The sequence below is a fragment of the Lates calcarifer genome, linkage group LG8 (assembly GCF_001640805.2).
Source record: "Lates calcarifer isolate ASB-BC8 linkage group LG8, TLL_Latcal_v3, whole genome shotgun sequence".
In the NCBI taxonomy this organism is placed as follows: Eukaryota; Metazoa; Chordata; class Actinopteri; family Centropomidae; genus Lates; species Lates calcarifer.
The window spans coordinates 4,322,465-4,346,322 of NC_066840.1; the positions used below are offsets into that span (position 1 = coordinate 4,322,465).

General features: G+C 39.0%; 1 protein-coding gene across 4 annotated transcripts in view; it reads left to right on the plus strand.

The window, feature by feature from the left end:
- Positions 1-23,858, plus strand: part of zgc:66433 (uncharacterized protein LOC321250 homolog) — a 50,596-nt gene that overhangs the window by 10,840 nt on the left and 15,898 nt on the right. Inside the window, exons 1-5 of one of the 4 annotated variants that reach the window (XM_051072166.1) lie at positions 3,477-4,887; positions 14,136-14,185; positions 18,271-18,353; positions 22,746-22,920; positions 23,599-23,725. In XM_051072166.1, the coding sequence (XP_050928123.1) occupies positions 4,870-4,887; positions 14,136-14,185; positions 18,271-18,353; positions 22,746-22,920; positions 23,599-23,725 (453 nt within the window). In that variant the 5' untranslated portion in view covers positions 3,477-4,869. Of the gene's footprint in view, positions 1-3,476; positions 4,888-14,135; positions 14,186-18,270; positions 18,354-22,745; positions 22,921-23,598; positions 23,726-23,858 lie in introns of those variants that run through there. The other 3 variants (XM_051072168.1, XM_051072169.1, XM_051072167.1) reach the window with 3 other exon arrangements.

The window sequence follows — 23,858 nt, forward strand, 5'->3', positions numbered from 1 at the left end:
TCTGATTTTAAATGTGTATTTTGGGATCTCCTCCAATCTCTCTGGAGGCAGCAGCCGTGACATACTGCGCCTCAGCTCCTCACACTGCTGCTCCTTTTCAGCAATAGTGCGATCCTTCTTTTCCAATTCCTTCCTCTGCTCTGTCAGTTTTTTGGTTTTAACAAACAGCTTTTCTCTTAAGTCATCCTGCTGGACTACTTTCTTGTTGCTATCAATTTGTATGTGAACAACTGTGGGCCTTTTTTGTGAAAGACTGTCTAAGTCTTTCCTTGCCTGTTCCACTTCTCTCTCAAGGTTATAACTTCTTGTCTTTTCTAGGAGCAATGCCTTATCTTTCTGGGAATGTTCGCCCCCAGGGATTTTTACATTGAGGAGCTTGTTTTCCAGACTGCTATTGTTCCTTTTTAGTTCCTCCACCTCCCGCTGAAGGATATGAACTCTCTCCAGCAGAAGTCTCTTCTCTTCACTCATTGTCACTTCCAGGTCCTTGTTTTTCTTTTTTGACTCTAAACATTCATGTTTGTAGTGCATCAGCTGCTTTTTGAGGATGTCATTCTCTTGAGTCAACTGGCGCACTTGCTCTTGCAGTTCAGAGGCAAATTTATGGTCGTCTTTGCAGGTTTTAGCAATTTTATTGCTCACCTGCAGCTGCTTCCTCAGCTCAAACAGTTGCTTTTTGTAGTGCTTATTTTCTTCCTCGTTCTTTTGGAAGATACTTAGCTGAAGACGGAGTGTATTATTTTCGCTGTCTGTTGATCTCAGGCAGTTCAGTTTTCCAAAAAGCTCCTTAAGCGCATATTGTTGCTGATCAACACTCATGTTGGATAACATCTCCAAAGTGTAGTTTTCTGTCATCATGTTCTCCATCTTGATGTGTTCAAAGGAATGATTGATTTTTTTCTAAGTTTGGGTGTTTTGGAGTAAGCTCTGTGCTAAAACTGTCTTACATTTCAAATCACTAGTGTTCTAATGTCTGTTCATAAGTAAGGTCTTTCTGACATCACTCCTTTGGTGACATCATCAATAGAGTCCATGTTGCCATGGTAACAGCAACTGTTGTTTAAAATGAGTGGGTTCTGTTTAGAACCATTTAAGATGTCATATAATCCTCTGTCATTGGGGTTCATGGATGTTTTACAAATGCTTTTAGCCAGCAACCAGCAAAAATGTCATCTTGCTGTGTTATTGGGTGTTAGAATCAAAGGAGTAAAGGGTCTCAGTCACTTTTAGTTACACAGACATGCATGCACATGGGCACACACACACACCAAGACAGACAGGAGAGCAGCCAGCTACCAGGACTAGCTTCCTTACCATCAGCAGCCACTGTGAAGGACAAAAATGACATAGATATAAATAAATGCAATGAATGCAAAAGAAATACGTTTGGTGATGTAAAATGAAATTTCTACATCTATTTATTTATTTATTTATTTCTGTATTTCCACATGTATTTATTTTCATATCCGTATGCAAATTAGGTAGATGGGCTCTGAGGTCTGACATCATTACCAAACAGTACCAAACTGTTTTCAGAGTCAATATATCAATTAATGGCTCTACCTCCCCGACGTTGTCTTGTTTTCAGTATGCCATAGTGCTGTGTCTCGGGTTGTTTGAATAGATCTGAGCCCACAGTAGCTATTCAATTGTCATTTCAATGATTTCTCCATGATGAGAAGAAGAGGAATTTGCATAAGGACATAGAAATACAGAAATAATTATGTACTTACATAATTTTTTGTCCTTCATAAGCCACTGTTGCCAGATTGTGAGCATTCAAAAAAAAACAACAACAACAACAGATATTGTTGTGTCCTATGTTAATTTGTGATGTTAATACATTTACCTTGTTCATAGCATAACAACGTCATTCTGTCGATGTCACAGTCTGTAGCTTCACACAGGGATGCAATGCTTTATATTTCTGCACACTCAAGCATCTGTAATCTGTCTATAAAGTATCTGTTCTGCTGCAGTGTGTGTGTACTTGACTGTTATGTTGATTTGTGTTTGTGCAAATTTAAGAGTAGCACTATTTGTTAATTGAGCACCTAAGAGCTAAGATAACATAATGTCATGATCTACTTGCTGTTAATTTGTACATGTGTACCTATGCCAATGCTGTCGACATTCAATGGGGTTGTTTTTTGTATTGTTTGCAGTTTCACCAAGAAATCCCTCAGTAAACTTAGTAAACAGCAACAGTAAGGTTTTTCTGGGACTGTTTAGCTGTTTGGATAGCTAGTGTTAGTAGCTAACGAGGCCTACGCAGATATTTTGGCTTGACTTTAAGACGTTTGGGGACTAAGACATGCTACAAATGTGATGCCTACGTTTACAAGGCACACTCCAACAATGCCGCTCCTGTGTGTGAATACTCACACACACACAGACACACACACAAACACACACACATGCGCCCGCATACACACATGCTCTAGTGATTTGAACAGATCAGTTTCAACATGTGTCAACATTCAAATAAATCAGCCTACACTCAGTCTGGGCATGTAGGAATTGAGAAATTCATTTCACTGCTGCCACTCTTTGGTGAATGGTCTGATGATTAATGTGATTTAGGAGTTTGACACTTTTTTGGGCCAAATTTCATGCAGCTGCCTCAGCCCTATGATGATACCTTCTGTATGTGTGTAGTAGGATTCAGTTCAGAGGTCGTTTTGGATGAAGAAGCATTTTGCCAATAAGTTAAACTTAAAACTTTCAGTAGAAATCTCATTAATTCTTGGACTGTTGAAACATGTTCAGTCAGGCCTTGACATAGATGGTAATATAAAAAGTCTATTTGCTTTTAATGATAATGATCATAAAGCCGTCATTTGAGTAAACTGGCCAGTTAGCTAATATTGACATCTCTCACTTGATTGTGTGTCTGAGACGATGTAGTAGCAGGGAAACTCAGGATTAGGGCTGGGTAGGGTTCAAAAATGTTCGATACCGGTACCAATACTGATACCTTGACTTTGGTACAAATCTTTAGTTTTATTTTTCAGCTTTGGCATTTTTCCATTCGAAGCAGTTTTCTAACAAAAATATACAACAAATAATTTTCAGTGCAAAAGAACTGTGAGTGCAAAAGAAAAAGTGACAAGTCAGTGTCTAATGCTCACTGCTAGCATATTAAGGACCTTTAAATCTTTGTGCAGTTGAACACAGAGCAAATTTCTGCTCTTAAACCAATTGTGATTCCGTGCACGTTCAACTGCTTCATCAAATTGGTTGTGTTGCCTTAGCAACAATGTCTTTTTTGCAAATATTGCATTGCGCACTATTTGCATCAATCTTGCAAAAATGGAGCGATACATTTTTGACGTGAACCGTGTCTGTGGGTGTAACCATGTAAGTATTTTTCCTGCATGTCTCTACCGTGTGTAACATTACAGCCAATCACTGGCAGCATTATCAAATCTTGATGATGTGATTAACTCCTGGGTATCGAACTGCACCAAAACAAAGCATCTTTCAATGCCAGGTAGTATCTAAACATTTCAGTCGGTGCCATAAAAGAACCGAAGTTCGGTACCCAGCCCTACTCAGGATCAACCCTCATGTCACCTCGTAGCCACACACTCATAAGCACTTGGAGCTGTAGTTAGTTAAGCTCCCTGCTTATCGTGATTAGCTGCAACAGGCTGTTGGGCGACCGCTAGGCCCCCTACTTAGATAGAATGATTAGCATTAGGTTCTTTGTACACATGGTGGACAGTGACATGCAGGAATTGACCAATTCAGTGTTTGCTTTTTAGAGGTTGATATCAAAGACACACCTTTAGATACTGGGTATTTGGATGACATACTATTCATGCTTTGCAGATGCATTAAAAATACATCTTGGAGTTCCCATCACAAACATCTGTCAACTGAGAAAATTGATTTGTCATCACCAAGTGCTGTAATGAAAAATGCAAATCCATTATATGAAAGCAGAACAGGGCAATGGACCAGCATACAGTATACTGAATGGATTTCTAGCACTTCCACTGTTGTGCCGTGTTGTGTCTCTGTTAGAGGTGTGTCTCTTATTGTCTCGCTGTTAAGGGTGTGACCATATTAAAATGTGATGATTTTTCTCGTTGAAGTGAGAGATGTGGTCTTGAGAAAAAAGAGTGGAGGATAAGGGCATGGGGGGGCAGTCTCTTGTATCCCACTTGTCTCCTCCCTCTTTATCCTCCTCCCTCTAGCCCTCCCTCTACCACTGGTGGTGGCTGAGAGGGAGGAGAGGAGTGAGGCATGCAGCAGCCACTCAGTCATTTAGTCAATTGTTTTCCCTCCAGCTGACTACTCCAAGGATCTGTACTAAACTTCCTCTCAAAGCCAGAATTCTCCAGGGAGAAAAGCCTGTTTTTGAAGACACAAAAAATTCTAACTCATTTTAGAAGGAGATTGCTATTTTTTTTTAACTTTCTTTCTATAATTTTGATCTTCTTGTGTAATATTCTCAACCTGCCATTATCCATCTTTGGCTGTTGTTGTATGTAACCACCAGAGTGGTTAAAATTGGCTTGTCCTGCATCTGCTGTTAAATTTTGGAGAAATATCTGTCTGTCTAATTTGACTTTAGTGGAGGAACCTTGCAGGATGGTTTGACTTGGAGTAGAAAGCGATCTTCTCTTTTGTCTTGCATCCTCTTTGTTGCAAACGGAGTTAAGTCACTGGGGTTCAGGAAAGAAACGGAGACTGATGTCGGAGAAAACCACAAGGTGTTGGATTTGAGGGTTTTGTATTCCACAGATCAGGGGAAACCATCACTGACTTTGTAAAGCGTGAGGAGGACGTCTACTGTTTTTGGGGAAGGAATTTTAAAGTTTTTGCTTCACATCAGTGTTACAGCATGGCTGGGATGTATGGATGTTTCAAGGGCAGGAAGTAAGTTTCATTCATGAAAGTACTTGTTAAGATTGCAAAATCTTGTTTTGACAGCACACCTAACAACGCAGTATTAATCATCCATCTTGCTTCATCAAACTCATATCATTATGAACACGATCTACAAATCACTGTCAGAGGACTTGGATGTTATTTGGCTGTTTAAAGGGATTTGTCATTTTCTGCACATGACTATACCTTAATAGAGCGACTGTTTATAACTCTTACAGTACAACATATGGTATAAACTGCTAACAATAAGACACTTTGCTACTGGAATATCTTGTTGACTATAACATGACTTCAAATACTGACAAAAATAACAAATCTTTCTCTGTGTTTGCTGGGCTTAATTTGCATGTTGGGGTTTTTCCCAGTGTTGACACTGTCTTTTGTTGCAGTAGTCTAATCAAACTTTTGTTTCTCTGTGTTTATTGAGATGGCGTGTAGTTGGCAGTAACAGTCCACTGTATGACTCAGAGCTGACTGACTGAAGAGACTTATTTCACTGAGAGTCAAAGATTTTTTATTTATTTTTTGCTAAATGCACTTCTTTTTTCTCTTCTTATGCAGGGGGATCAAGTGATTGAACACAATTTCCTGTAAATTTCCCTGGCACAAGATCAAGTCATATTGTTGCTCAGCTGATAGTTTGATACTTGATAGCTGTGGATATGAGACTTTATCTTCTTTTAAATTTGAGTGGATGTTTTCTGCTCCTGCTGGCGGACGTCCTCAGTGATTTTAATGCTTTGAATTAGCTAAATATAGGACTCTGGGCTTGGCAGTGTGATTGGACCACAGAGGGCTGGGATAATGAGAGCCCTTAGCTTTTTGACTACAGTAAAGTATCTTTTTTTGTACCAAAGCTGAATAGATGTGGTGTTGGATGCACTGATACCCCCTTCCAATTTCTTTCTCTTTGTCCTTTCAGTGTCATGACATGGCAACAGTACAAGCTTTTATTGCCCACTGAACAGAGTTGACCAAGACAAATATTTTGTTTGTGCCTGTGTGTGACACAGAGAAAGGAAGTGATTCAGGAGGACATGGGATGAGTTGCAAGACAGCTACACACAGATTAGACTAAAGAACCACAGCTGTGTTATCTTGGAATTTATTCACACCAAACTGGGAATATAGAGAGACTGCTGAGTTGACCCAGATAAACTCAAGACTGATGGTGCCTTCAAATTGAAGTCGTAAAGTTGTATTTTCAACTTGGGGTGCCAAGTACAAGATATGATTGACATGCAAGTGGATTAAGCCCAAAGAAGACTATTGTTAGGCCTCTGGCAAAAAATGGACATTTCACTATTATATTTTCAGAAATTGTGAATGATTTTCCTCCTTTGTCAATCTGAATTTCAGTGGGCTCTGACAAGTTTTTCTATTGTGCTACTATATTAAAATTGACCACTACACACCTCTGCCACCTTGAGGTTGAAACCTCTGCAGTACAGCAGGCCTGTCGAACTTTGGCCCTTCACAACTTGTGTAAGCAGTGTGCGTGGCACTAGTAAATGGCTAGAAAGAGCAATACACTGTATACAAAGAATTTAGGGTGGTGTCTTTCACTTCACTTCACCTTTTCAAGACCAAACACAGCAGTAAAAGCATAAGGAATGGCTTTAACTGTGTGCCTCAAATGTAAACTGCAACTATTAGAAAACCTGGCCAGCTAATTTATAAGCTGCTAGCCGCTGGATAAAAATATGGCGCCGGCTTTTGTTGCTCTCTGGGTTGAATTGGGAACCCACTATTGATATTTAATTTTGAGTGGTAAAACTTTAAATTGCATATATGTCTTGCATGGAAGCTTGGTTAGCATAACAAGGATGAAAGGTGCAGGGTTTAGTGATGGCCTACAACTGAATTAGTTATGCTTGAATATTTAATATTTCAATCCACAGAGAGCAGAGCTGAAGCAGTTTTTGCCTTTAGTACTAGTGTTGATTTTGTTGTTGTTTGTTTATCTTTTTGTTTGTTTTTTTCTTTTTTACAAAAGTCAGGCAGGTTTAGATTCAGCCCACCTGTGGTGTAGAACTCCACGGTGTAAGGAGATAGAGGTTGTAAGACTGAGGTCAAGTGTGTTCTCTCTTTCTCACAGGCCCCATCTTTCCCAATGTTTCCCTGGTCCAACAGTCATTATGTAACCACAGTAGGTTGAGTTTGTTCAGCGGGTCTGGTGATGCAGCTGTAAATGAATGTAGACTGTGCAGAGTGACTGATGAGAGGGTTTGGTCAGTTTCTGTCTTGAGTCCATGTAAGGCTTGTTGCTAAGAGCACAGCCCCATTTCAGACAGGAGGGGATTGGAGATGGAGGAGAGAATGTGGCAGAGGAAGGCGAACTGGAAGATGAGAGAACCCCAAACCCAGAGGGATAGTTTCTAAATCGTAACCAAACCTCAGGGATAAAAGGCTTTTTGGAGCTATTTGGAAAATAATGCTATTTTCAACAATAACTTTAAATTTGAAGCTGAATGAAGCTTGGTGTATCTCTGTTCCAGAGGTCATTTAAGTCCTGGTCAGTTCACAAATAAAAACAAAGGGCTAAGGATCAGAGTTTTCCATAGCTCCATCTACACCCAAAGTTCATCCATAACTAGAAGACTCCCTTATATTCATCATCACTTGTAGTTATAAGCCAGTTACTCACTGTTGTTTTACATTGTTCTTGCTGGATTACTTCATTCACCAGTCTAGACAAGTACAGTCAGACATGCTGGACTAAGAAGCTGAGCTTTCTTTTCTTACTTATCTGGGAACTCTGAATTTCTTTACTACAGGAGGTCTCTGGTTTTGTTTCAGGCACTGTAGCACTGCAAACACTTGATTCTCTGTTATAGTGTAGTGTTTGTTTTATTTCCCATTTCTGTCCCTTAATTGCAGATTTATATGGATCCACAGACCTGGCACACATCGGACTCAGATCAAAACGCATTTTATAACTCTGTGACTCCCACAGATTGTTATTTTACTGAACCGGGAGGAGATTTAACAAATGATTTTGCTCACATTTTGTTTTTAAAGCCTAGTCTATAAGTCAAATATAAACAAAGGTCAATATTAATTGACCGTTTCTACATCTGATTACCAAAGTAACTGTGGGAACTAATTGTGATTGGAACATACAGAGGTTTGCTTCATCATACTGTATGTTAAAGGCTGTACTTCACTGGTCCCTAATGATGCTTGATAGGATTAAATTATGACTGCTTGAATGCCAAATTCAATGCTGGGAATGTCAAGGTTCATGCTTCAGGGCAAAGTAAGTTGGATGTTTACCATTTACAGGGAGTCCAGGATACATGTGTAAAAGTGTGGTAGAAAACAAGTTACTGCAATGTCATGATAGTTTGATAGTTTCTCATAGTTTGATGACATTTTCAGTATTTAGAAATGAAGCAGCTAGATGGAAAGCAGTCAAAATACAGTTTAAAGGCAAATTTGTATGCAGAACTTGTCCTTGCATTTTCAAAACTTTCTGCCATGCAAGTGTTTTAGCCTGGAACCCCGGCAGGTATTGAGAATGTACTATTAAAGAGCCAAACCTTTATCCCCCTCACACAAGTGATGTTAACATTTTAAAAAGGTAACCAGTCGGTGGTATAAAATTCCTAAATCCTTGAATCTCTGAAAACTTTTAAGGCCTGGGAAACCTAAGTAACAGTGACATTTTTTTTTTTTTTTTTTTTTTTGAGTTCTGGCCTGAAATTTAATGAATAATTTCCCTCTGAGTCACCGTCTCCTGCTGACCAGGCAGCCATTGAATGGTTGAATGGGTCAAGAGGAAATACCGGAGTTCTAAAGGCCATGTTCCCAGTTAGGTATGTGTGGTTGGACGTGAGACAAAGAAACAGGCAAAGAGACAGAGAGGAGGTATGGTGAGATAATGAGACAGAGAGTAAAAAGAATGAAGAAACAACGGGGGTGGAGGGAATAAAGAAATGTTGCTATGATATCTGGCCACATACTTTATATATTTCTCATATCCTTTTATGGCCCTTTGGCTCAAATCGAGCTCCTTCAAGTAATGGAGATGAGTTAGACGATAACAAAAACTTGTGTAAAAGCTTTTAAACATCTGTGGAGAGAGTGATGGGAGAGTGAAAGATGTTGATCCTGGGAAGACGCTGCCTTTTTTATGTGCTGTTCCCCATTAATGTTTTATTAGATAACATGTAGAAAGACATGTGACAAGATTGCAGAGGAAAACAGGCAGCGTGGACCTTGTACAGTGTTCAGTAGTGCATCACAGAGTAAACCAGATCCAGGAAGCGCTGTAGTACTGCTGTAGAACATACACTTATTCACTTTCTTGTCCAGAGTTAGGTGAGAAGATCAGTACCACCTTTAAAGATAACTAGAGGCAGAGGACAGTTAGCACAGGCTAGCATAAAGACTGAACTGATGAATAAACTTCAGGAAATCACTGGCCTGGTCCAGCAAAGAAATAGTTTCAGCACATAACTCCATATAAAACCATAATTTGTCATTTGTACATTTTGGTAATTGTATGAATTAAAGAAATGAGATATTTATTAGTGAGATTGATTTTGTACACAATATTTCATTAAATGTGTGAAAAAGATAAATCTGCTGTTTGAATTTTAATTCACAGTCTAAGTGCAACAGACCAAGTGTTTTCCCTTAGTGGTCCAGCAGCAGGCACTCTTAAAATGCATCGAACTAGGTGGAGGAGGACTCTGGACACTGGATGGACATGCATTTGATTGAATTCCAACAAATTATGTGATAGTTTGAATGCATTCAAGCTTGAGTTTTTCAATAAGTGACAGCCCTGATAGAAAAGCAGCATTCCCACTTTAAGTTGAATTCATTTCCCTCTGCTAGTTGACTTTGCTGTCTTATGTCACTATTCAATGTTCTCTATTAGAAAATTGAGTTCACAGTGTTTTAAGAAGTTTTTTTTTTTTAACTTAATGTTGACTCATCTAATACTGATTGTGAGATAACATGTACTGTATATAAACCAAAAAACATCCTTAGTTTTATGTAAAATAAATGTATTTTCTACACTTGCCCTCATTCCTGAAACACATCTTGGTTATCCAGCTATTTCCTTACTGACATTTGCTCCAGCTGTTCACAGACCAAAGCTCTGGTTCATCTCTGATTCCACCTGATAATTGCACTACATTTAAAGCAAAGGGGCTAATAAAGGAGTTGTGATTGGAACTTATATGTTATACTTTGTCAGTGTCATCAGTATGATAATCTCAGTATGATTCATAGCATGTGCACAGTACAGAAAAATAGTTGTAGAGTGAAGAGACGTTCAGAGACTGGAGATGAGATTTAGCCGAGGTCATTAGCTGTAGCTTAAACCTAAAATATCATTGCTCTACAACATGTTGGAGTTATTCCAGCATGTAGACTAAATATTCTGTTACTTTAAACATATGATATTAGCGTGGCAGTAATAGTTGCATTTTGTACATACTTTATGTTGTGTACACACGTAGAAGTTGACATGCATACTGCTTATGTCTGTATATACAACAGGCCTGTGGACAGCTATATCTCTTCAGAGTGGTTCACTCCAGTCAGCCAAGTTTATCATTCCAGCTGCCTGGAAAAATACTTCTTCTCCCTCCCTATTCTTTCTTGATTCATTTCTCTCTGTCTCTCTGTGGAAATTGAAGGCTTGTGGCTCATCATAGACCCACTAACATCATATTACAGAGGCCAGTTCATCTGCTTTTCCTCTGTTCAGTCTCTCATCTCTTCCTGACTCAAGTTCTGGACTTGTTTTTATGTTTCAAATACAGTATGAAGGAATATATTCCAGAGTTCTCTGGCCAAGCACCCAAAAATTGATTTTTTTTTAGTTTTCCCAAATGAATTGAAATGTTGATGGTGATCCTTGCTACTCAAGTAAGAGACTAATACAGCTTTAAGAGTGCCCAGATCAGTCCATCCCATTCAGCCAAACACTGAACCCTCACAGAGATCATCACTTCAAACGTCCCAGATTTTTTGAATATATTTTTTTGGGTAGTTTTCCAGCATAACGTGTGAAAATGAAAAATACTTGGAGCAGAAAAATACTGCAAACCATCTAAACTCCACTGTGAACGAGCAGCTCTACTCCAGGGGATGGAATGTATGACGGAAAACAGAATTTCATTCATAAACAGTGGTAGCTCGTTCTGCTCTAACAGCTTTCACATGACTGAGGTTTAACTTTTCTTTCTCTGTGTACAACCACACAGCAAAGGGGTTTGTTCTGTTTGAGCCAAATGGAAAATCATTATTGTAATTTAATCATGCTATCTGAGGGAGAAGGCATTACAGGATTTCTTGAACTCGTTGCATTTATGGCCACCAAAAATCTCCAGCCATGGGTGATGGATTTCATGGGCATTTTGGTCAACAATGTCAGAATATCTCTCTTAAAAGCTGCCATACATAGTACATTTATCCTTTGTTAAGCTCCTAGCTTCTTTCTCTGCTGCTGATTCATTGTAAGTCTCTTACTCTGTGGTCCCTAATTGTTGTAGTAATGTAATCAGGTCTATATTAGCCCAGTTTAGTGCCGGTGTTAGAGGATTAGGATTGAAGTGGAATGGATTTGTGTTGTAAAAACTTTAAGTCCTGCATGGGACCTACTATTGAATTTTGTTATTAGAATGGAACATTCACTTTAGATTGATAGGAAGATACATTCTGTATAAAGAGAAGTCATTTTAGAATCATGAACAACTGTATTAAAAGCTTAGTTTTTGCGTTAAGGATCCGTGCCATTGAAGGATACTCAGAGTTGTCACAGTCAGACATCATGTCAGACATCAGCATGTCGGTGTTGATAAGAGCCAGTTAGTCAGCACCATAAGCCTGTGGTGCAACGAGTCTGGTAACACTGCTTCCATTGAGGGATTAAGGCTGGACTAGATTGGATTTGCTCTACGTCAGGACAGGAACCCCATGGACAGAGATGTGTTCATTTCTACCTATCACTCAGTCCCATGTTTTACTGGATTTCACTTTAATTTGCATTTGCCTGATCAGCCCCCTGCTAATCAGTACAGCTCAGACACCGGTTGTTTCCACTGTTTATACCTGGACTCTGTTCACTCCAGTCATGATGGGTCTGTGTTGTCTGGATTTGGACGCTAGTCTGTTTGCATCAGCTGGGCAAGACTTAACTTACAGCAGATGGCGTGTCACCGAGGTGTGAGTGTGTGTTCTCTTGTTTGTGTGTATGTACGCCTCATTTTAGCACAGATTTAAGGTCATGGACAAATATGGACATGTTTATCTTCACTCTGTGTGTGTTAATGTTCGTGCTTACTGTATGTGGGTGTTAATGAGGTTATTTAATCTGTCTAATAAAGGCAGACATCCTACTGGTCTGAATGCCTCTACTTGATAATCCATTGTTATGTAATGAAGCTCATACGCACACACAAACACAGAGACACGCTCTCTCTTAGGCACACACACAAACTCGCTGGCTTCCAAATAAAGCTAATGATGTGCCTGAGAGTGTTTACACTTCATGGAGTGCAATGCTGCAGAGGGATTAGTATCTGAAATAAGATAAAGTTAATAAACAGCTGCAAGAAAATTCCTTTGGGACAATGCAAGATGGAAAAATGTACATAATGTAGAAGTGGTCTGAAAGAAAACAGTGCTTACAATAGCCAGGAAAATACATCATTAAAGCTCCAAGAAGACTGTTGTGGTTTTGCATTTCATAGAATAACAAGTTCAGATATATAAAATGATGTAACTGGCTCTTGTGTATGAGAATATAAAGTGTGAGCTGCAGCTTGTTAAATGTTACACTGTGCCTGTGAATTATGGTTTCAGTGTTATGAAAAAGATTTATAAGGTTCTTCACACCCTCTGTAATGTGTCAGACTGTAATATTATGTCATACTTCTTGATTCGGTTTAAGCAATATATTTGGTTAACACAGATAAAAAATAAATGTAATATTGTCCTTTAATATTCCATCTCCCTCATTTACATTTATGAGGAGGTCAGAATATGAGAAACACCAGGGGAAATGTAAATTCCCAAATATTACTTCAGTTTTAAGATATTATGTTTTCAGTTTTTTCCCTAAATTATGAAATGGCATAGAGCTTTGAAACCAGCCTGATTGTATGTTAACTTTATTAAAAATGTAGAACAGAAAACTGGCTCTGGTTCTGCCATCAATGATCCATTAACATCTCTGCTGAGATATTGTTAGAAACTGGATTTGAATGCATGGCACTGATGTCTGATTTCGCTACTGGGTTGCAGGGATGTTGTGTTTTTATATTGTACAGGTGTGCCCCCATAAACTGTTTCTCATTACATGTATTTCCTTTTATGTTGCATATTTACTATTCACCACTTTATAATAACACGTCAAAGTATAATCACAACGCAACAATTTGATGTACGTTAGCTCGTAGCAGGCATTTTGTTTCAGTAGTGGTTTGACTTAACAGCGTGTAAGCTACACTGTTAATCAGCCATCATATAAAAACCTGATGAAGATTATGTGCAAATAACTGCTTTAATTTCTTGATGATTAAATTGCTTTACTAATGAAGTCTGAAATCATGAATGTGTAAGTGAGGTTTGCTAATCAGCCCTGCAGGGACATCACTGTTTTACTCAGAGACCATTTTAACTCTGCATATGTAAATGTGGGTGGAAGAAATACCCCAAACTGTCACTAATGCAGAATGTGTTTGGAAAATATGGTCATTGTATGAGTATCAAGCTCTACTAGCTTTTTTTCCTTCTTCAATTCATTCACTCTTGCTAAACCATGTGTTTGCTTCTTTACAGTAGTATGTGTGAGTGAGAAAATAATTTCACTAAGACCTTTTTACTCTCTTTGGTTGAAAACCTCATCACTGCTCTACACTGGAAGGCCTCTGTGTTTACTCTAAGTCTCGTTCTCCTTTTGTCTCTCTCCTCTTGCTAATATTCCTCTGTTTATCTAACTGAGTCTTCTTTCCTTTCATGCTGCTCTTTCCCACAACCCCTCTCTCTGACCCCTTCCCTCCCTCTGTCTTGTATATGTTCCTGTCTTCTGTTTTCTCACTATCTTTTCTCTCACTCCCCTTGCTCTGCATTGATGTGTCCCTTACGCACCCTCTCATCTATAATTCTCTCCTCTTTTCCATCGCTCTCTTTACAAATCCATCTTTCTGCCTGTCTTTCTGTTTTACCTCCTCCCTCCTCCTTTCCCCGTCATCCCTCCATCCTTCTCATAGATGAAGCGGAGGATGTCACCATGGGGAGCCAGCTCTGGAAGTGGGCCCAGGTCAGTCATGTTGACCCCTGACCCTCTGACCTTGAACCTGACACTCGTCTAGGATACTAAAAAAAACACACACAAATCATTGACATTTTCCATTTGTTGTATCAACTCTTCTGCATGTAGCCATCAGATTGATTTAAAGGAATAGTTTAACATTTCAGGAAATACTTTGCTTTCTCATCATGAGGATTGATACCATGCAGCCGGGGTCTGATTAACTTACTGTAGCCAAGCTTAGACTAAATAGTTGTAGGATATACAGTGACTGCTTGTAAAACAACAATTTGTTGTTTTTACATTCCTGTAAATGTATGGAATAAACAAATAAGATATCATGTGTTAATGAGTTGGCTTTACAGCTGTGTGTTAGCATATTTATAACATTTTTGTGATTGCCAGGCTAGCTGTTTCACCAGCTCGCAGATTTCATGTTAACCTAAGATAACCACTGCGGCTCTGTACTTATCTCACAGACATGAGAGTGGTAGGCTCTCCATATTTACATCTAATTCTCAGAGGACAGGTAAAATTTCCAGAAATGTTAAACTATTTTTAAAGTACTTGCAGTATATGTATCAGTCGTAGTATTTTCAGTGATTGATTAAATGCTTTGTAGCATGTGGCGTGTAGCATTTCTTGCAGACAGTCTAATTGTGGCACATCAGCCTGAAATATCTCAACAAACAGCAAAATACATTTTATGTTGCTTTATTTTTCTAGTTGTTGTAGTATGTTCAGTTAGACAGCACTCCAGTAGTGGTGTTGGGTGTTCAGACTGGTTTCCTTCCTGTCCCTTCACTTCATCACTTTCTGAGTTCATATCACAGACAACATGCAATATGAATGTCTGTTTGTCTGTGTTTATTTCTGTCCATGTGTCTGTATCTGTTTCCTAGAGATGTTATTAAGGCTATTGAACCAGTGTGTGTGTGTGTGTGTGTGGTGAACTCTTGGTTGTAGTGTCTTCCTACAACATCAGACATCAGACAGGAAATGGATCAGTCTGGTGCTATCAGCTCATAACAACAATAACAACAACAACACTAGCAGCCATGTGATGTAATATTGCAAATACTGAAATGATGTAAATAGACTTCTACAAATGACTTTAGTTTGGTTGATTCTGTCTTGAGATGATTTTTGTGATTTAAACAAGGGTTAAGATGACGGCAATAGCACATGATTATGGAATGGTAATACTGACGAAAGCCCCTCTGCACGTCAACAAACTCTGGAATGTTCCATCTGTTTCTATAATACAAACTCACTGTAAACACACTTGACAAGAAGCTCTCCAGCTGCTTCCTTAATAGAGAGAAATAAACTCACATTAACAACAAGCCTGGAAAACATGGCTGCCCCATAAGCTCTATAAGGGAATTGAGGAAATGACAATTTCTCCATCATATTAAAACATAATGTATCTTAGTGTTTTGCCAAAACAATCGAAACTCAAGATCCAGTTACTGGCTTTTTGGCTTTTTTTGGAGCTGTCAATTGTTTCACATAGTCAGCATAAGCAGATTGAGTTTGCTCAGTTGTCACGCAAACAGGTCTGTTGTCAAACAAGCTCAGTGGTTGTTATGGTTTTATTGATAGGACCTCTTGTCTGTGTTGACTCACAGGAAAGCAAATTATATTTATGGTTTGACTTGATCATCGGGGTCGTTAGATATGTAACATGTAAGGCATAAAATTATATTAATTTCAATATTACTACAAGATCATATTAATCTTAGACGGTAGGTTCCATTATATTATAATAGGTAGCATAAAGAATTAAAGCAGGGACATCAAAACATCTGCCAACCAACCACACAAAGCTTGGTAATTAACACACTGCATCTCTTTTGTTTGATGCATGCATAAACACTAATGTAAAAATAACAAGTTGTAAGTTTACACGTAGTTAGTCTACATGCTTTAGTTTTCTGTACATATTAAAAAGCAAGATGTAATGTGTTTATTTAGATTATTGACAGGTTTTCCTATAAGGCCATCCTATTAACGTGTGTAATACTGCTCTGTCAGCAAAATATTTAATCTGTTGTACTACTTTATATCAAAAATATAACAAGACATCTTCCAGAAGCATGCATACACAATGTGCTACAACCAAAATAAAAACATCACATGTACCATCATTTTTCCCTTTGGTTGTTTACCTATCAGCCATTGTTTTTAACAAGAGCTTTGTAGATTTTCCATGGTCCACCAGATTTTGAAACCTCTGTTTTTCTGTGAAGCCAATCTGTTGTTGAATTTTGTGGTTGTTGTTATCTAAGTTCTGACCAAGAGGATGGATGCAGGTACCACAGTTACCATAGAAACATCAAGGAAAAAGGGGATTGGTTGTATTACATACACAATACACAGTGTAGGATGTGAAGATTCTTGCTTGGAAGTTAAATTGTCACCCAGACCAGTGAAAAACAGGCAGCTTCTGGTTCAGCTGGCCTCACTGTCCTTTTGACCTGTTTCCACTTATGTGGTATTAGACATCTGCACAGCCTTATAGCCCATCACATCTGTTTGGGGAGCTTGATGGTTTGAAGCTTATGGTTATCTGTTGTAATGAAAAGTTTGGCCTAAGAAAACATTACTCTCCCCAAACCCTGTTCTCATGACCTCCATGAATTCTGTGAAAATGAATGCACCAATGGTGACAAAGCAACAATTATTCTTAGATATCAGTTAAGTCAAAACCATCAGCAATGACTCAGCTTCCTACCAAACTACACTGGGAATCATGTGCATACAGTGCATAGCTAATTAAATTTGAGGCTAGAATAGGGAGTCATGTAAAAGTTGGTGAATTAATGGTCCCTCTGTAAGAGAGAGTAGCTAACTGGTTCAGCATGCTGGGGCTGAACTCTCACATGACCTCAGACTTCCTGTCTGCAGGAGACGGTCCAGTAATAGTCCTGAGAAGTGGCTGGTTAAAAATCCAAAACGAAACTGGGAGGTTGCAGATCACTGCTTACACATTTCTCATAACTGTAACTGTAACTCGAACCTGAAAAGTGTCTGTCATACAGTAAAGATTCAGTAAGCAGCCCAAATCTAATACACTCTGTTCTGCTGCACAATGAGAGATGGGTTCATAACACTACCTCATGTCTGTCTGAGTTTGTGTTAGAGGTTGCTGGGCATCTGCTGGTGCTAAGAGAAGAACATTTCAGCTGACAGAAGTGGATGGCAGAGCGGAACAGAACACTGGAAACATAGCTGAGATGCCTCTGTTGAGACTGTTTGGATTGTAGTGAGGGATTGGACTGGAGATGGGATTTGGATCCAAGTGTAGCATAACACCCTGGATTAGAACACGTTTAAATAGCACAAGTTTAAATAGCATATTGAAGTTCACCTCAGTAATTAAAGATACACTACGCATGTTCAGATTTTAAGGAGTGAAGGAGCTTGACCAGTAGGTTTTCAAATAATTTTATGAGGTGGTGGCTTGTTACAGGTGACACTGTAATCCCTCAAATAAACAAAGTCTGTCTGTTCAGTCCTCGTAAGTGTGACTGCTAGTAAAAGTGGCTTGGCATGAGTGGATGGAAGATCACTTTTACAACCAGTCACGACACTCCCAAATGAGATTTAATCACATTGTAATCCAGCAAGCCTGATCACATTGCAAGTGGTCAGACCAGCATATGAGCGATATAAGGAGATAGAAGAGGATTAAGATAAATACAACCACAGGAGACACAAAATAGACAGTCTGAGCTCACTGGACTGGACAATTCAGTTTTATTATTTATCAAGTCCCAGTGGAATCGTGTTGTGATAATACAATCTTGTGTTTTTGTCCAAATAATGATTGCAAGAAAACTCTAAGGTTGGGGATTTAAAGTGTATCAAATTCTCTGAAGTCATTTTTTGATTATTTTTTATGAACAAATGAATGATCTGTGTTGGCAGAAAAACATAAGCATCCTGCCTCACTCGAACTTCTTGTGGGGGATTTATCTATGTCCTGCAGTTCTGTGTAAACCATATAAATCAATCTAATTAGTCTCATGTCAACTATCATTATCATTATTGTTATCAAAATCATTGGTCTCTCTCTGTCGCCCTCACAGCAGTGACAGTGCTGCCATGGCATCAGGACCTCCAGATGTGATGGCCAATCAGGAGCCTGCTGAAGTCCAGGAACAGTGTTCAGGTAACAGTTTGATTAAATGATCAGTTAATGTTTCATTGGATTGGATTGAAAGTGATGCTTTATACCAAAGCATACTGAAGTGTATCCAGTGTTTTGATGAATAGGGCATGGGGGCCCAAAAGTGACTCAGGAAAAAACTATCCACCCATTATGTTTACTGCATATCCTTTAAGGGTCAATAAGCCAATAAGTTTAAGCCTAAGCCAGTAGGAAGAAAACTAAATGAATGAAAAAAATAGCTAGCTGTGATTAATTAAAAATAAATATATAAAATTTGCATTTTGCTTAGATAAATAAATAAATCTATATATGAATGAAATGTGGAAATAAGTATATGAATAAGTTTAGAAATACAAAAAATTACTTATTTGTTCATGGCACTTATTTATACTTTTTGTTTTTGACAAAATGTGATGTATTTCGGCTATTTATTTTTGATTAATTTGTATCATTTATTTGTTTTTTTCCCATGTCACTTTTGGCCACCATATACCATGAAATATTCTGTGTATATTTTGCCAAGTCACTGAAGTCTCACTCAGAAGCCACATAGTGATGATATTAACATCTGCATGTGCTATAAACTCAAAAATGTTTTCTCAGGAATTACAGTTTCTGCCAAGAATAAAGATAACAAACTATATTAGTGTGAGAATACACTGGATGTCCATACATTGACGACTACAATATATCAGCAGTGGGATTTTATACACACACACAACAGAGAATATCAGGTCAGCCTTATCAATCTAGATCTCCTTACTGAGTGCTGTTGGAATTATTGGAAACACAATAATGACTCATGTCCACAGTCCAATAATGTAGAAGCTGTCTTTCGTACCTGAGCTTTAGTCATAAACTAAGTCCTCCTCTGATTCTGACATTTAAGTGTGAGTCTATTATGTGTTGTTTGTTAGCTTTGGTGAGTCACTTCTGTTAGACTGTGAACGTCAAGTGTGACTCCACAGATCATGGAGTCTGCCACTCATGTCTGTCTCAATCTGTTGGCCCCTACCCAGTGATGGTGCCAGACAGACGGCTTATCTCTGATTGGTGCCTGGTAGAATGTGCTCTGCTTTAATTGGATCAGCAGTAACAGAGGACTCTTTAGTCTTTAACAGAAAAGATTCAATCTTGGCCCTTCTTCCTTCTCCCTGTCATTCATTTAAAAGTAAAACTCAAGGTTAAAGTTTAGAAAAACACATCTGAAGGCATTAAATACTCAGAACAGAAAGAATATCGAAAATTATTTTTTCGGTAACAAATGAATTTTATGATACTGTAATTAGATTGGTGCAAATTCATGTGGGCAGGTACTAAAAGTAGTTTGTCAAAGTTTGTTATATCCACTGCCTAACAGGCAGTTAACCATAGAGAGTGCTGAAATCATAAATGGGGCTAACCATTCCTCTGAGTTTTGACTTGCACCATTACCACAACTAGACCCATTTAAAAAAGTAAATCTAAACTAATGCTAGCCTCCGCAAGGTTGAAAATTTCAGTGGAACAGACAGCTTAAATCACTCATGGTAGATGGCTAACACTGTGTTCACTTGTTAAAAGAGGGGAGAAAAGTTTCATTAAATGATAGCACCCATCAGATGCTGATGTTGTTTCTCCCAGCACACCCTGTCTGTTATCAGTCAACTGCCTGGAAACCCCACTCCCCACAGAGTTGTGAGTTAGACGCTGTTCCCACAAATATGACCAAACACTGTTTTATCCTCTTTTGAAACAACGTGATAGACATAGTATCATTAAGTAGTGTCATTGTAGTCTGTATTTATTAACACAGTGCAGAGAATTTCAAATTTCACTTCAAGAGTTTAGCTTTAAAAAATGTTAATCTTCATCATCAGACGTGTGTTGATGTGGTTTAATCAGATTTGACCTACAACACATGCAAGCAGTCGTACAACTGTCACCAAGTTTATATTCAGATATTACTAAAGCTTTCTCTCCTTACAACCACTGAGAGGAGCATGAATACAGAAATATCTAATTTGAACATAGTAACATCAACCTGTTCTCCATATGCAGGAGAATACTCTGTAGACTCTCTACCTCCTCTTAATTTTCTCCCCTACTTCTCGTCTTAGTTTTTGTCCTCCTTGATCCTCCTTTGCAGTGAATAGAAAATGAGCTGCATCACTTTTGGGGACTTTCTGACCTTGAAGAAGACATAGTAGTGACTTCACCTGTCCTGACAGTGACCATGTGCTAACTTCTCTGAAATGTACAACTGTTTTAAGTCCTTCTACTCCTCCTTTTTCTCATTCTGTCCACATTGTTTCCCTGTCAAAGGTCACCATCTTCTCAGTCTGTACACTGAGGTCAGTTTCCCCTGGTATTGACCTTAGACTGCCTTAAAATTCCCATGATGCTATTGTGAGTATGTGTGTGTGCTCATGTTTGTGATTGAAAGAATGTATGTTGGGAAGTTACAGGTATCTAAGCTCTACATTCACCATAGTGCTACACTGACCTTCCATTGAAGCACTGGCCTTTCTCAGCTCTCCATGAGTGCAGACCTTTTAGCTTAATAGTGTATTGTGCCTAAAATAGCACAATAAATGGCACTGACTGCTGGTGTTTCCCACTGATTTTTCATCTTGGCAGTGCAGAGAGGTCTCTGAAGCGTCATCAAAAGCATGCTGGATTCTCCTCAAGTAAATACAGCAGTTCACTTTGTGGCGTCAGACAAAGGAGTGGGGAATTTGCAGCCAACTTTTCTTCACAAAAATTGGATGGACATGGCAATGCATCAAAATAGTCTATGTGCTATTTTTATCCATCCATGTAGGAAAGACAGCTTGTGACTTGCAGCTACTTTTGCTCATTTTTCTTGACGTCTCTTTCCAATAGCCCCTTATATGTATGTAATAAATGATTTAAATATCATTGTAAAATAGATCAGCTTAATCATTTTGTGATGTGCTCTTGAGCAAATGATGTAGAAATTTTAAGCATCTTGGCCCCAGTACCAGCTTTAGATTCCAGACATTTTTTAGCAGTGATTTAGCTCCAACCATAAAGTGTATTTTTAGAGAAAAGAAGGAATGCTCAAGGATTCCCCACTGGGAGAAAGACAAAAATGACACAGCTTGTATAAAGAGAATGTGTCTTCTTTTTTTTTTCCAAGTCTCTTCTAAAGATATTTTATGGCCCTGGGATGTGAATTCTCAAAATAGTTGGATCACAGTTGTTTTGTTTTTCTTACAGCTCTTCCTTTGTTCACAGTTCCTTTTTCGTGTGCCTCCCTCTGTTTTGTGTCTCAGCACTGTACAGTCTCTGATGTTTAATATGTCTGTACCCTGGGTCAGTGTATCCAGTCATTTCTCAACTGGAAGTGCTCCAGGTTTGTTTTTGTAACAATGAGGATGTGTCATTTGTCACCCAATTACCACTGATTTAGCATTGTACATTTAGAACATTGTCTGGCTCACGATGGATGAAGAGAAAACTGCTACAATTGATGCAAAGGGATCAGAGATAATGTATTTTTTAAGCTACGTGTTCTTTCTTCTCATCAAATCCTGGTGCCTACATTACCCACAATGCAACCACTGACAGCTTTGTGAGATTCAGGTATATTATGCAAGTAGCAGCTAATGTAGCCTGGAGCCTCCAACAGGGATGAGGAGGGGTTACAGAGGTCACCTCTGTTCCAACATGCAGTCTGACTCAGGTGACACGACTTGAGGTCATTTAGACCGACTTTGTTGTGTCAAATCTGCGCACTTTAAGACCAGATTAAGACCAACAGTCGCTGTAGACTCTTTAAAATAGGACATGCATTTTTCTCTGTGCTCGCTGATTGATTTGAATGTAGAAATTAAACATGGAGACAACCCACAGCCCTGTTAAATGTGGGACAGAGAGAGGACCAGTGGGCATTTCAAGTGCTGGATGAGTGCCTCGCTGACTGAAAGTAATGAAAGCAGTTTGTAGCTGTTTAAGGAGTTATAAAAGAGCTGTTGAGTTTTTCCACTGCAGCGCTAATGGACGTGCGCTCACTTGGGGGGGGGGGGTTTACAAGCACGATTGTGAGTGCATAGTGAGTGTGTCTGTGTGTGTGTGTATATCTGTCGTTATGTTTGTGCACACACATCAGCCTGTGTGTGGTTTCTCCTGAGGTGCCTACCTGGGCCTTACCGGGCTTTACCGCCAACACAGGAATAATTAGAGTTACTATTACTAGAGTTCATATGAGGGCAGTGTGTAAAGATGCCGAGTGTGTAATTTCCTCATTAACATATATATCACTGTGCAGGTAGTGGTGGTGATTCACTGTGGTGCTGTCAGGAGATGTAACTGTGATGAGGGTTTGAAAAGTTTCTTTAATTTTCTCTCTCTCTCTCTCTCTGTCTCTTTTCTCATCTCTCTTCTCAGGAAAGAAAAAGTCCAAGTTCCAGACATTTAAAAAATTATTTGCCAGGAAGAAGAGAAAGGAGCCGTCAGGTGCTGGTGCAGACGCAGGGCTTAAAGCCAGCCAATCTAGTGACAATGTCAGCAAAACATCAGAGAATAACACACTCACTCGATCGGATCAGGATAAGGGCTCTGGGTAAGAGCCCCCCCCACACACACACACACATTTATGTGTATAGAAATACACAGGAAAAACGTGACTGCAGAGCTCTTATTCAAACACAGATTCATAAACATACTGCCAATCAGCAGGTCTAATATCTGTTTCATCCTGTGTCTCAGGAGCCAAAACACCATGAAACAAATGCACTTCCACTCTTGATGTAGATAAATATCTTCTGTTGTGTTAAAAGGGCAGAGATAATTTAAGAAAGGAAGATCTTGTGTTAACATCCATCTCCTGTTCTGCCAAACTCACCTCAGTGGAAACACTTCCTGTTTTCCATAGCAAGTAGTGGAGTGTCTCTTCCTGTGGACACTGTGTGCCACTTCCTGCTGTGTCTGCTCTTGACTTTTCTTCTGTGTCACAGGTTTGATCCTCTCCAGATTTATTGAAGCCATTCTGTTTTCCTCCTTATCATAACCAGGAGAAAACAAAGTATAATAGAAGAGAAACATATGACTTTCATTTAATTGACGATTCTTGGATTAAAGAAAAGAAACCCACGTTGTTAGTTTACAGTGTTTATTTTAAACCAGTGACCCATCAGGGCATTCCAACATCAACTTCTCTTTACTTTGTTTATTTTGTTGTAGAAGCTGTGAAATACCACTTTCTGCTTTGTCTGTTTCTTCCTCTTCCTGTTTCCCAAAGGTCAAAGATCAGCCTGGGCAGCAAGGCCTTGTCACATGACTCTGTCTTTGTTTCTGACTCGTCGGAGGCTAACGAGGCTCTGGGGGCGTCTCAGGACAGCATTCATGGGAAAGTGAAATCACTACAGGTAAATACACTTAGAGAGCATGCCTGGTCTTGAAATACCTTTCAACTGGAGGAGCCAAGATTGAGCTCCTGTGTCTGAGGAAGATAATAAAGCCCTCTGATGTCCAGGACGACATTGTGACCCTGACCTCTGA